Genomic DNA, 15,523 nt, shown 5'->3' on the forward strand with positions numbered 1-15,523 from the left:
TTAGGGTACTTAATTTTAGAATTATTTTAAAAAAACCCACTAATACCAAAATTGTCAATTTGTGTAATTTTCCTGAGAATTTGGGTGGCTTTTTTAAAAGGCCCAAATAAAAGTAAAACACATAGTGACATTTAAAAACCATAAACTCATGATTCTTTTTGACTAGAACTTTCATAAACAATTAAACAAGTTCCAGGTTTTGGTTCTCCACAAAGTACAGTGCAATTCTGAGTGGAAAACACGGATTTGCCTACTTTCAAACAGTCTTTGTTCTTTTTAATTAAATGTCAGACACCCTCTTATGAGTTGCAAAGACTAGCTTAGGGCTAATTTCACATGTTGAGTATATATAAATACACAGTTTTGCAAAGTTTTGTAGGCCAAATCTATAATTCAGGGAAGTACTTAAAGAGCAGACCTGCTCTTTACATATCTGGATACTCAACACTAACATGTTAAAATACTTTGCAATTTTCAGAATAATATCGAAATGCATCCCCAAATTTACTCTTGTTCAGAAAAAAACCATGCAAAATAAGCATGACCGAACACACTTGTTCAAATATTTTCTCAACCAATAGCTGGAAGTAAAGAGTAGAAACAAATAGGAACAGAAACTGTATGTCTTAATGGAGAGCTCTATATGTTGTAGTAAAACATGGACTTACTTGAGGGTGGTGAGCTCTGTAAGGGATGGCTGGGTGGCCTTGAGATAGCTCTCTCTCCGTGCAGCAATCTTTGGAGATGGCTTCGGACTTGTGTCTGAGTCTCCACTGTCATCATCCCCCATGGCTTTGATGTAACTGCCACTACGCATTCGTCGGCAGGGAATCTCGTCATCTTTTCCTCGTGGGGTGTACCCAGTCCATTCATCTTGAGGAACCTGAAGTGATAAACACAATTCTCATTTTAGTACACTCCTGATGTTATTTCATAGCAAGATTTGACTGTGATAAGCCACAACAGAGCCATAACAAAAACTCTGATGGCCAAAGGCCCATTCTCAATCGTATTTGACCACGTGTTGCTGTTTGCAATGGAGACCCATTCTCCCTCTGCATAGTCACAAGCATGTCTGGAGTTCTTTGCTATTTTCCATTACTTCACTGGGAAGTTTCTAGCAAACATGCTGACACAGAAGCCTCAGTTAGGTCTAATACTGGGCTGGACAAATCTGGTTTTTTTGGGATATTTTCATTCGAAGCATTTATAAAACAGATCAGGGTGCTTTTGGTTCAACTCAACATACTGAACATCCCTGGGGAGGCACAAAGGCTGAAATGTGAATGTCTATATTACAATGTTTTGTGATAGAGTGTGCATAGGAACACTTACTGGGATGATTTTGGTTCAAGATACATTTCAGATTAGTGGAGCTATGTATTAATCATCACAAAAGTAGGTTTGCAAGTGTGAAATTTTACTACTATTGCTTCTATAGCATAATTTGTGTGACTGAACACCTGACAGTTTGCAGGGATCCTCCTTTTAAATTGTGTTAGGCTGAGTGTCTGAGTCATACATCTCTTTATTCCTTCCTTTTTTCTTCTTCTTATTGATGTGTATTATTTCTCTTTATCTGAAGTGTGTCTTGTCCCTTCTTTTTACTGGAAATCTGGAACACTGGGAATGTGCGTTCATGAGATTTTGAGACATAACAAAGGACAGTCCAAGAGCAAAGTGCTCTTGCCCACTCATTGTCTCCTTTCCTCTGCTCTTGGGGCTTCTGACCATGTAAACCAACATCCTTCTTTTTCCTGTAACAGGAAACAACACGCAGTGGAGTAGGGTTTTTGAAGCTATTTTGCAGAAACGCTGCTTTTTATGCTAAAGTTGAACCCTCAAAAGGGCTTTTTAGTAAACACAGTTTGTGTTAGACTTGAATACAAGTAGCTGTGAATTTTTAGTTTGCTGCTTTGATTATTCTCAGTGAATCAAGTCTATAAAGCCAGCTATAGCTATAATGCTCAGAAAACCTTAGAAGCCACATTAAACAAGGAGTCACGAATCTGGGTTACTAAATTTGTCTTGCAACTTACAAATACTAACACCTACCAGGATAATCAGTGTGTCTTTTCTATGGAAAGTCTGGTCTTCATCAACATTGAACTTTGGCTGAGGATCTTGTGTATCCATTGCTTCCCAGTTTACAACCAGGGCATATACACACCAGTTTGTTTAGAAAACCAAAACTGAAACATTGAAATGCTTGCTAACAGTTTAGCTGTTTATTCCCATGACAATTATAAGTCTAAGTCCAGAGGCTGTAAGGCCTTTCAACTGTTACCGTTAATATAAGTAAAATTTTTGATGGCCTTTTATCAACCTATACTGCTATAAACTGCAAATCAAAACCCACTGTGATATACAAAGGAACAAAGATTTTTAATGGTCCTAAGCCTTTATCAACTTATTACTAATTATAACCAATTTTATTAATTAAACTATTCACAAGCTATGCCTTTGCTTTGTTTCCTGATGATTTCAAACCCAAGACCCTGCCAACTTTCTTCCTCCATGGACTCTTCTTTCCCTGATACTGACATAATGATTTAGGGCTTTCCTTGAACTACCAGGCTCAAACAGCCCTTTCCTCTTGTGTTCTGTTCTCCCAGATCTCTCTTGGTCAAGTTTGGCCTTGAAACTCAATTGGAGCTTTAATATTTTCCTCAAAGGACTGAAGATTTAATCCAGGAAGTCTACTTTAGTTTGCACCTTTATCAATATTCCTTCTTATGACTCAGTCTTCCTTCTCAGGACTTAGACCTCCTTCTCAACTGCTACATGTTTTATTTAACTAATTCTTTCTATGTGCCTTTTTAAAGTAAATTTCCATGTTGTCTTTAAATATCCTTTAGTTAACAGCTCTGGTAGCTCTACTTCTGAGAGACATTTAATTTCTTATCTTCCAGCAGCTTGCAGTGTTTGTTGCATACTGATATTTTTTTTAGAAATACATTTTCCTGTCCTTCAAGAATATAAATTCCTTAAGGCAGGAATATAGCTCAAATTCCAGTTTTCTTACTGAATGATGGCATGCAGAATTGGGCATCTATAGGAAGTTATTGAATAAATACACCTAAACACTCTTAAAATATTTTTCTAGAAAAGGGTAAGACTGAGAGTATGGAATCCACTGGAGGAAAAGGATTGAATAAACAGCTCTGATATTTTTCCATGTTAAAAAAAAAAAAGAAAAGAAAAAAAAAGAAAAAGCAATATTTCAGTTCTATGACTTCTAAGTTTATGCCTAGACAGCAGATCTGGAAAGCTGATGCTTTCCTGATATGTAAACCTTTTTAAAGTCCAAATGAAGCTGGGACTTGGTAGTGGTTTTGATTGTGATTTTTGATGTAGAAGAGTACACAGCATTTTACATTCCACCCCCAGCCCCTTATGACAGACAGAGGATAACATTTTTTTCAGGTCTTATTCTTGCACTGTTTCTAGGCCTAGAACATCATCAAACAGTGAATATACAATCATACCACCTCTCACATACATTATGGAACCTACAGCTTCTGCTTGTCAACTGTAAAATCTTGGCTATTCAAATCACTCATAAAAAACAGAAGTTAAGATAGGTTTAGTAAAATCAAGCTCTGATGACATTTTGATGACATGCTTGAACTTCAGTCAGAAGTTTAAAACCTGTAACAGTGTATTTCCAATCAGTTTTTAGGCAGATATTAGATATCAAAGTCAGAGTATGTAGAGAATCTGTGAATTCTCAGAGGATATGCACTTCGATCAGTTTAATATTTTATTCATTATGCTTTAATTGAAGATATTTGCTTTTTCTTGTTAAGATAAATTAGTGAATTGATCTTTAGTGCACTAAATGAAATATGTTAGTATAATGTTAGGGTTGGTGTCTTTAATGGAAAAAAAGTCATAGGAGTTAAAGTTACAATGTTCATACAGCACCCTTAATTCAGTTAAGCTGAATGCTTGTAGTTTTATTAAATAATAGATATACTGTTAAATTTAATGTTGCATTTTATAAGTGCAGTACAAGTGACGAGACATAGTTACTGTGGGCACACTTTCTCTGGAATTTTTGAGTTCTGTTATCAATAACCCCATGTATACATACAATACTTTTTATCCCAAAGCTTCTCAAAGTGATTTAGCTATGATAGGCCAGGTTTTGAATCCTGGTTGAAATGGATTTACCATGAAACTTCCTATTTACACATGCAAACACTATGATGAGGTTTGAATGCATTGCTCTAGTCCCACAATTTGTATGATGCGATCAGAAGTTTCCAGTTTGAGCTCTGCTCATATCAGTGAAGCAAGCAATCACTGAAAAACAACACTCTACCTTTTTAGTAGCTTTTCTGTCTTTTAAAAACACTAGATGCAGAGAAAGAAAGCTGAGCTGTTCACATAGAGACCAGGGGAAAGCAATCTCAATGAGTTCCACAAACCTACTGGCTTGGTTTGCATATTGAAAGTTACCTGCATGTGCAAAACCAAAGGAAATGATACCAAAGTGACCCAAGTTCCAATTCTGTATTATGGGTTTAAGGGTAAAGTCTGTATGCCCCAAAGAGAAAAGGATGGCTTTGGTTACAAAAGGCATCCAGATTCAGAGAAAAGCCTAAAATACCAATTCAGATATGCTTCTAATTTCAGTTAACACATTGAGGAAGTCAGAGTGTTTGTACAATCTTGCCTGCCTAGACAAAGCTGCAGTAAAAGAATGTGATGGATATCTGATTAAAAAGCTTTTTTAGTTAAGTAGTTTAACCAGGTTTTTTCTGTAGGCATTTAAGTCTGTTTATTTTTTAAAATTTTGGTTTTACTCCTTTTTTTTTTTTTTTAATAGTAACATTTCAGTATATAAGAGAATATTAGGGGCAGAAATTTGGGTCCAGCTCCCTTTAATCTTGTTTTTTGTTTGGAGTAAGAGAAAACAGTAAGAACTCGTGTAACTGATAAAGAGCATTTGCAGTGTAAAGAGACACTTTAGAAGTTTTGCTTTGGCTATTACTAGTTGTAATACATTTTATGAAAGGGTCTCAGAGCACTGTCTGTGTATTATTTGAGTAGGACAAACAACCCTTAAAGCTCAGCGTTTCTTTTCATTGTACCTATTTTACTGTTTAAAAAATACAGACAGATAAAATAATGTCAACTGTTGTGCCTATAGTCAAAACCTCAAGCAATACCTACTAAAAGAAGTGACCTGTTTTTCAGAGTGCTTTCTTTGGTGCCTAAAAGTAATGGCTGTAACAGCTCATGCGGACAGTGCAATTTACTGTCACAGTAAAGTGTTTCACATTATGAGAAAAAAGTAAAACCCTCCAAAATACAAAGCCCTCTCCAAAATAAAACCTACAAAAATAAAATAAATCAGATTATTTAATACATTCTGTTTCTATACATATGGTACTAATCATCCTGTAGTGTGTTTTCTTCTGCTGATCCAGAAAAAATGCCGAGAGAAGTGTCTCTGTGAACCCCCATCTCTTTTATTTTTTTCAGTCAGGGAGTCTGCACAAATTTTCCCACAGGCTCTTACTTTGTTTGAATGTCCAAAATTATGTCTTGCAAGGTCACGTATTACACTGCACACAAGTGCATATGCAAGGTATCTGCTGCCTTAGAGGATTAATGAGATTAAGATTGACATACTTGAGATAAAGCTGTTTCATGCTTTTAAGAAAATCATATTATCCAATTACCTTAGCAATAGCATTTTTCCAGTATCAAAATATCAAGCAGGAACATCACTTGCATGATTGTTTTTACTCTCATGAAAAAAGGGGAAGAGCTAAACTCAGATCTAACAATGAACACGATTGTTTTTGATAAAATAGAACTATTATTATTCACACTATCAAAGTAATAGAGAACCTGGAAACATTTCATTCTGCAAATGGTCTTTAGGCTAATGTACAATTCTTTCTTTACAAGCCTAAAAATGAAGAGTACACTTCACTTACACAAAAAGCATAGTGAATCAGAACACCATTATTACACGAAAATATATAGAAAATAGTTGACAAAGGCCTCTGAGACACGCAGCTTGCTGAAACTTAAGACTTCAGCATACACCTAGAAATAAATTGTTACATGTATGAAAGCTAAGTCTGACAATAGTTTCTTCTGGTTAAGTTGCTGATATTCTCTTGTAAACAGAGGAGACTATAAAGATGAAGTACTGCTACTAGCCAACATCTTACCTGGATTCAGCATCATTTAGTGTATAGATTACCTGTCCTGATCTTTAACTAAATTTATGTTATTCTGGAAGTGTTCACACTTTGTCATTAGCCAGGCTGGACTGACTAGTCATTTCCTTTAATGCATTTTTTGATCTAAAGGAACTGGATTTTTCTAATAGGTAGTCTAGGACCCCAAATACAGAGATCAAGCAAACAGGTATACTAGTCTCTCTCTTTTCAAACATTAATTTCAAAAGCTCACACATAGTGATATGTGAAATAAGACCAGAATGTAGTGACAAAAGTAAAGAAAACAGTTTTTATTCAATTTCTAAACAATTAAATTAGAATACTTAATTTCCTTCTTTTTTTGCCCCAAATAGTTATTAACTTACCTTACTGGATGAAATAGCAAACAGACTGTCTCTATAACAAATTAAGTTCATTATTGATCTCGTTTGATTTGGTTTATTGCAGCTGAAATCATTAAAGCTTCTCCCCATGCTTTGCCAAAGCAGTGTGGATGACTGTAGAAGTAAACAAAAGAACTGGAAGGAGTGGCTAGCGATTGCTCACAGCAGTAGACTTGTAACTTTAGCTTTCTATTAGTATGCAAATACTTAATGAATTGAAATCACATAACTGAAGAACAATGCTTAATGACTGCTCAGTGCAGATTTTTCAAACCCATGCAATTTGGTCTTAGTCATTATTATGCCTCTTCTGAATGCTGTAAAGGAAGTTTCAATTGCCATCTTCCATTTACTAAGCCTATTCCTGGCACTCATGAATATTGAATTAATCAGACCAATAAGTATGAGTAGCATTTTTTTCTTTCAATGTGCATATGTTAAGAATCATTGAAGTATGCAAAAAAAGGAAGCCTTAGAAAGCAGGAAGAACAATATATGTTTAATAAGCCTCAAGTGTTTTCATAAAGGCAGATAGGAGGGTTGCCTCTCTTTAGGACAAACTTAATATACTCAGTATCTGTAGCAACACTTGCTTTAGCTTGTACTCTTTGAGCAATCATGTTCTACTATAAATTAATTTAATTTAGCTGACTTATCTCCATATTTTTTTACGAGAAGAAAATTAATAGCCAGAAAATTAATAGCCAGAACAAAGAGCCTGTCCAAGAGGGAACATTATTTCCACAATTCTGTGCCTACCCCTTGCATCAAACATGAACAAACAGGGTGAAGAACTGCAATCCTCCTTCACACAACGGTAATTTGGAAATTCTTCTAAACCAGTATGAATCCTCATAGAGTCAGCCAATAGACAAAATTCTGCAAGTACCACTCCAGTTTATAATGTTCATCCATCAAAAAGTGTCTTACCCATTGGCTTATCGATCTGATTCACATTCAGTTTTATGTAGAGGAACGTGTGTCTTTTACATGAAACTACCACATCTTGATTCCAGATACATTTTCTCCTTCTGCTTTATGCATAAAAATCCAACCAACCAACCCTGAAAAGGGCCATGCCAATACAATGATTCCAGCCAAGTGCCTTACATGTTCTGCAGAAAGGAAGGCAAACAGCAACTACCATGTCCATTAGCTGAGGGAAACGTAACTGAAGATCACAGAACAGGACTCTCGGCTGGGACCTCAAACTAAAACTGCTTCAGTGATACTCATGTATGATATTCTCTCAGTGGCAGAGGGTAGACATTTGTTCTCATCTTTCACAATACCCTTGAAGCACTCTATGCCATTGTTTATAATGACATATGGCTTCTTGCCCAGTTAAGGACAACAGGATGACTGTTAACATGAATACCAATCCTTGAAAGGACACTTTCAATGACTAGCAATGGAGAAATGTTTTCTCATTTCTTCTATATATCTTCTTTTGTGGTGACTGGTTGCCATCAAAAGCAATCCTGTTAGATGAGATGTCATTTTATCTCTCTTTCACTACACACCACCACAAGCCCACTATCAAGCAGACAGCAGGAGACTAGCTAGTGGGTGGAGAACATGTAGCTGAATCTGAATCCTTGGAAGAAAACACATGTGGTGGAGAGAGCATTTTGAGAAACAGCGCTTACGCTGTTTCTTTTGGCTGACTGTAACTGGGTAGTCTCTGGTGCTTTGCTAATGTGCTCTCACAGGCAGTTGCTGTAAGTAATGCAGTTAAGATGCCATCTCCAGCTGGTTATTATCTTCTGTCACATTTTAGTGGCCAGTGGACAGACTTCACTGAATCTTCCACAACCCTTTGTTTGGATTACAGCAATGCAATATACCTGCAGAAGAAGATTTCATTTGGCTGTAAGGAAACTTTCTTGGTTTCAGAAAACCACACTGTGTATTTGCAGTGACTCTAAATGGTCACCTCTCTTCTACAGTAGTGTCCCCTTTGATATCAAATCTAGGTGACTGTCTTGACTCTTATCTGCTGGGAACTGAATTGCTGTAGACCAGGAAACCTCAAATATTTCCTAAAAACTGGTTAGCAGGCTGGGGTTATGTCAGTAAAACAAAATTAGACACAAACTTATTTGCATAAAAGACTCCTGGACACAATTCAAAGACTGTCTTTGGAAGCCCTGGCCCATCAGAACTGTCACAGTGCCTCATCCATCTGCATGACACATTGTTTAGCCTTTGGTGAGAGACATACATATCTATCAGAAATCTAAAGAAGACAGTCCATTGCACAATTTTAGGGTAAGAGGATGAAAGGACAAAGAATATACAACAGATTGATGTTCTTATTCCTTAATTCACTAGTGACAGGAGCTCACCTGTGCAACAAGCACAGCACAAGGCAGAATAGAAAATGTGGCCAGCTGACCAGGCTCAGACCACTCTTCCGGCACTGTAGTGTTTCCTCACTCAAGAGCTGTACTATAAATTCCATTTTTGAAACAAACAAACAAAATATCCAGTAACTGGATTAAGGGAAATACTCCTTATGACTTTGCACAGACTGAGGAAAATGTATTGCTGCTCAGCGTTTTCTTCCCCATCTACTTTGCATGTTTCCACAACAAAAGTTAAGCTTACAAACTCAGATGCAGGTTGAAATGTTGTTTCTGTTGTTGTTGCTGTTTGTTGTTTTTTTTTTTTTTTAACAGTGACATTACTGAAAATGGTAAGATTAGAACTCTCCAAACATTTAAGGCTACAGAAAGAAGTCAGATCCAGGACTGAATCAAATCTTATCCATGAAGGAACTGAAATAGATACCAAATGCCAGCTGTTATGTGCAGCCATAAAATAAACATTTCTCACATAACAGTGTATGTAATGTAGTGTCACCCAAGTATGTTGCTAACTCCTACTTATGCTATGCTAGCAATAGGATCCAGTTGCCAGAATTATGTTCCTTAATGGATGTGCTATTAGAATGTAAGGATGGTAACAGAATGAACTGATGGTAATTCAAGTTAATGTAGAAAAAATAAGATCAGTGCCAGTATATTCAATATTAAGAAGTTACAGGATGGTAATAAAACTAAAGGACAGAGAATTATCACTTAAAGAAACATGGGCAGATAAAACTGCAGCTAAATGTGAAGTACTCACATTGCTGTAGAACAGCTCTCTGTAGAACAGTACTTAGGAGGTCTCCATTACTGAATTACTGAAGACACCAAAGGTCAGTACAGGTTTTAATTAAATGAATAAGAACACAACAGTTGTTCATGGTGAAATATGTGGCAAGATCACTCTTACCAACACAGTTGAAAATTTCTTTTTTTACTAATTTTTTTTTAGCTAAAATAAAGGACTGCAAAGATAAGGAAGACAATTATACTGAAATGCTCTCCTATATATTTGTCTCAGTATAGCACTGACATCTGAGTGGGTTTGCAGGTAGGCTAAATAATCAAGATATAGATTTAAAGGAATTACCTCTTAGTAATACAGTTTTTGAAAATACGTTATTTTGTTCTTTCTTTATATTTTCCACAAATTCCTTAATTGTATTCATTATTCCTATTACCTATGTCACTATTTAAAAACTGAAGTAAATTAGTTTTCTGTGAATATTTTTTTCAGTTTTAATGTTCCTAGATACTAGCTGATTTCAAAAATCATGAATATTTAAGAATTTCCAAATGTTTTCATGATTATCCTATTACCTGGAAGCTGACATAGAAAACATTAAAACATTTGATGCTTTATTTCACAATTGTCCTAATCATTTCCCTAGCTTTACCAGAAGTATGTTTCATATGAGCTCAATAAAAAACCTTGACACTTATACCTCATGTACTTCGTAGTTCTGACTGGAAAATTGAAGGAGAAATAACATATGCACTAATTTTCAATTTATAAGGGAATATGGAGAAAAAAAAGCAAGTCTTGAGATACATGAAAAATGGAAGGTCTATATTAATGGATATTAATACAACTTTCATATATATATATATAGGAAGATTTGAACATGATAGTTGCATCTGAAATGCAAACACTATAAATGAGGAAAACATAGACATAACCTGAAAATGCAGATGGACTGGCATAGATAAGCCCAGTATAACAGATCTAACATAAATTGCTGTGGCGTAAGGATGAGCACCTTGTAATTTAACATACCATGTTAACAAATCATAATGTACTTACTGGTCCTTATTAGCACCCTGAACCTAGGATCTATTTGGCCATCCATGGACATAGGCAACAGAAAGAGGCTGGAACTGGGACTGAGCAGTATCTCCTAAGAAACTATGGAAGTGCCTTGTCCTGAGACTGGAAAACAAGTCACTTAGATTATGAGTTTCTTAGCACTACACATGGCATAATAATGCCCATTATAGGCAACCTTCACACAGGAAACCCAGTGCAGTATGAACCGGAACCCTTTGCCACCAGAAAATTCTGACTACATCTAGAAACTTATGTTTTTTTTATAGTATTTCTCAGTGTATCTCACCAAATGGCAAGCAATGCAAATGTGGAACTCTAAGGGTTGCACTGCTGTCTCCACCTACTGCACTTCAGTTTTGAGAAATAAAATTTCCATCCTCAGCCCCAAGTGTCTGACACAACTGACTTCAATCTCATCAGTTGTGACTAAAGGAAAACTTATGACTGACTCACATAAGAAGAAAAGAGGATTAATACAAAAAATGTCATCCTTTGTATTTTTCTCAATCTCTTAACAAATGGACCAAGGACAACGTGAACAGCAATTACGGGGAACATTGAATGGCAAAACTATAATCAGAGACAAACTCTGCAGTGTATTTTATACTCTATTAGCTCCAAAAATCATGAATTCATAGAAAACAAGACTGTCAAAAATATCCCAATGTATTTAGACCCTATTGTTCGAAGAAAAGAACTGCCGCTTACATTTTGTCTTTATAGCATTGCCTCATTTCATTTTTTCCAGAGGAGAAGCTAGTGGAGAAATAGAGGCTGTCCACTGCCTTATAAGTTTTTCTTTCAAGGGAGGGAAACCATTTTGAAGAAGAATTTTGATAAAACATGAACAGTTCTTTCTCACCTTCCTTCACTTTTGTCCAACCATAAACCCGGATCAAACAGAAGCACTTTCCTGAAGTAAAAATCAGCCAAAAAAAAGGACATTATCTTTGTACAATCCAGCTCATCACTCTTAAAAGAAGAAATAGAAAATAAAAATGCAATTCTGTTCCCAAAATGCAGGTAAGAGGAAAACATTTGCTTGGCGGTCTTTAGACTAGTCTGGGATAACATCTCTTTCTGAAGATGCACCTTTCTGAACCTCCCCTAGACCTCCAAGGATGAACATTGTGCCTCAGCACCAGGGCTGGAAACAGAGCCAGATGGGGTAAAGAAAGACAGTGCAATGCAGGAAGACTCTGCACTCGATACAAATTCCAAACTATGAGAAATAAGCCCATCTGCAATACAAACTACTGCCAACTCCTTCCACAGAACACTTATATGGAAAATATCACAGCAAGCTAGATAATTGTTTGTTATTTCCATGTATTTACACTGAGAATTCATGCAGATACATTTATGATAAAAGCCCTTACGAGCAAATGTGAAATCAATGTTGCCTGTGATCTCTAATGTACTCAGATCTGTCAAGATAAAGAAAATTATCCTGAGTACCCTGAGTTGAATTCTGATACTGTCACAAGATGAGCTTGCATAAACAAATAGTTGCCTCTTTGAAGGATCAGTTTAGGTCGTGAGAGTTTATGTCCTGGGCCACAGACAATAACTTAAATTACAAATGAGTTGATAAAAGCATCTATTAAACAGTTAATGGGTTAAATAAAGCAACAAAGAAGCATCATAATAATGAAATTAAATTCTCATTTGTCCACTGTGGTAATGAATTTCCAGCTTTCTTCTTACTTTGGGTATTTCTAATTGTTCTAACACACAGGACACCAGCCTTTGGTACAATCGTGAGAAGGTCACCAGGAAAACAACAGATATTCTATACCACTAACCAGACTTAACTGACTCAGTACTCTGCTTACACTTATATTGCAGGACAGCTAAAAGGCCTCAGTTAGGTCCTGTGCCCCATAGGTAGAAAGTACAAAAGCTCCCAAGCCCCAAAGGGCTTGTAGTGTAAAAAGATAAGTGATACAGTGAAGAGAAAAGCAATGGGATGCATTCAAAATAGACTGACTCTTTTAATACCTATATGCATTTTTCATCCTTTCAAGCTGCCAAGAGTGAAGAATAATCCTGACTCGCTTCCTTGAATCTACTGTACTCTTTGAATATTACTTCCAATGTTAACTGATGCTTGGATAAGATTTTCCTTTAAAAAACCCCAACAATTTCAAACCTGTTATATTTCCCTTGTTTTTATAATGACATATCATTAAAAAAAATGAAACAAAATTAAGTGAAAACCAAAATGAAACTACCAGTAAGGATGGGAAACACAGCGAGAATGTAGTTATTTTAAGTGAGAATTTAGTTATTCTTACCCTTGACAATTGTTGGACGTATTTTCATACAGACACAGATAATGTCCTCTAATTCCACTTCAGGAGTCTATTCCTGTCAGCTAAACATTATCTAAAGGTCCCTATGGAGGTGTTCATTTAAAGCTGATGCTGGCACAGTTTTTCACTCTTTTCTAGCCATCTGGTCACATACTGAATTGTCAGCTATTTTATCTGAGACCAAGAGGAAGACTGAAGGAGTAAACAAAAACATCAACAAAAGAAATCTCAGAGTCCAAAGTAACCATAGCAATCAAGTCTAAAGTTATGATTTCTTCTCACCCACAAAATTCAGACAAAAGAGACTTAATAAAAAGAAACCCCAAAGCTCAAAAGGTTGCAGCCTGAGGCTATTTTGAAACCCCTTTCCCTCTGCAGACCATACACAGATCTGTAAACACGCTCTGAGCATTTGTATTGCCTCCTCTTCCCCCACCCCACCCTCCTAACAATTAATATAAAATATACATATCCATTCATTTACATTTAAAAATTAGAATCCCAGAGGCTGGCTATCAAAATTATTTTGCATGCCACTCCATAAAACCTTTTAATATCAATTTTTAAATGCGGATGCCTCAGTCCTACGCTTTGTCTGCATACTGACTTAAAAAACAGAATGTGGAAGCTGACTGTCTCATTCAAGCAACCATATGAGAGATCTCGCTACAGTTTCTATACAGATAGACAAGAGTCCCACTACATTAAAATGAAACCAAATCATCTTAGCAAACCTCTTTTTTCCTCATGGTCTTCTCTCTTCTCTGTGCGACGTTGTTCCATCTTACACACACACTTAGATGTGCCATAAGTGCTTCATTTAAAGTGCATAAAAGCTATCCACAGCTCTCCTAAGAATGAAACAGTTTTAATATTTTCTGATCCATGTTCCTGCCACAAACATTCACCGGCAGTGTGATAGCTCCAAGAGGAGACATCTGATTCTTGACATTTAAAGATACAATACTGGTGAAAAATAGTGACGCTGTATTAACTGCAAACAGCTTGTGAGGGAGTAGGTGATGTACTCCTAAAGTGTATAATCAGAACAAGCAATAATTTCAACCTTTTGATTTTTTATTTTTGACTCAAAGCCATGAAAAAGAGGAATAGCCCAATAAACAAATCTGGACACGTTACAATAACTGTTTTAAGAGAATTTATATTCTATGTCTAAAAGAAAAGTATGCTGTTTTCCTGCTGGAGAAAGTACTCAGGTACCCTGAAGTTTCTCAAAAGGGTCTCAAAAGCTTTCATAAAAAAATGAGCAGTAAATGAAGGCAAATCTCGAAATTACAGAAATCAAAGAATTTGTATCCTGGTAACATTCAGTTAATTGACATTGTAATGCTAAATGCAAGCACTACAACATCAAATTCCCTATACCCCTACTGTGACAGCCTTATAAATTCAAAAAGTACACAGAAAGGTCTTATTTTTCTCACATGAAAAAAAATAATCCTGTTCTAACATGAACTGTTTGAAATACTGAATGCTGGCAAAAAAAGAAAAAAAAAAAAGAAAAAAAGAAAAAGTTGATTTATTTTTAATTTCAGCAGGAGTACCACTGTTTGTTGATCAGTTACTTCTGGGTAAAGTTGAGACATCAGAGCAAACCTCTATCCCCCACAAACACCTGAAACAAGGCAGAGCACAGTTAACAGCAATCAGTTCTCCACACTGTACCTGGAGGTACTGACATGACCGTTCCTGTTGACACGTCTCTGCCTTCACCACTGTCTGGTCCATGTTAACTGATGCTTTCTGGTAAACTTCACGGGCTCTGCTCACGGTTAATGTAGAGGACCAAGAGCTTTTCTTCATTAACTGGGAGTCCAAATTCACAGGCAGGTTTGCACAGGTAGAGCATTTGACATCGTTATTGCTTCTGGAGGACTTCACAGTATGTTCGCTAATAGTGTTATAGGCTTCCATAAAGTATTGGGAAGAAGAACGATCAGGGCATCTTCCCATGGTCATGACCCCACTGGGACCATGATAAATGCAAACATCATTGTCCAAGTTGTCATCTGAACTCCACCATCCTGATGCATTGGATCTGGGCTTACCTTCTGATCGCCTTTCTTTACTCTTGCTGCGCTTCCCATACCTCATTGTCTGTGACTCTTCTGGGCTTGCTTTCCCCCCATTGACATTCCCCTTGGATGGTCCCTCCAGTGAATGGGACTTGGTAAAGAGCTTTTGGACAGAATGAACCAGGTGCCGGATCCTCCCTGGGCTGTCACTGCGGTGCTCCATGGCAGTTCGTTTGTACTGCAGAGTGTGGTAGCCATCCCGATTCAGAGGCAGCTGCCGCTCAAACTGGTCCAAAAGGTTGGCAGGAATGCGATTGGTCTTGTTGGCAGTTCCATGGGGAACCAGAGCACACTCGTCCTTGAGTTCATGGTGGGAACTATAA

The 15,523-nt window shown here is 36.7% G+C and overlaps 1 protein-coding gene across 1 annotated transcript; it reads right to left on the reverse strand.

Annotated features, from left to right (window-relative positions):
* Nucleotides 1–651: 651 nt before the first annotated feature.
* LOC135408455 (disks large-associated protein 1-like) lies at nt 652–15,516 on the reverse strand (the record flags this gene model as incomplete). The annotated part of the gene is made up of 2 exons (XM_064643610.1): nt 652–883; nt 14,791–15,516. Coding segments are annotated over 2 exons (945 nt in total), but the record flags the coding sequence as incomplete, so codon positions are not given.
* Nucleotides 15,517–15,523: the final 7 nt, after the last annotated feature.

The sequence above is a fragment of the Pseudopipra pipra genome, unplaced genomic scaffold, assembly GCF_036250125.1.
Source record: "Pseudopipra pipra isolate bDixPip1 unplaced genomic scaffold, bDixPip1.hap1 HAP1_SCAFFOLD_479, whole genome shotgun sequence".
NCBI lineage: Eukaryota > Metazoa > Chordata > Aves > Passeriformes > Pipridae > Pseudopipra > Pseudopipra pipra.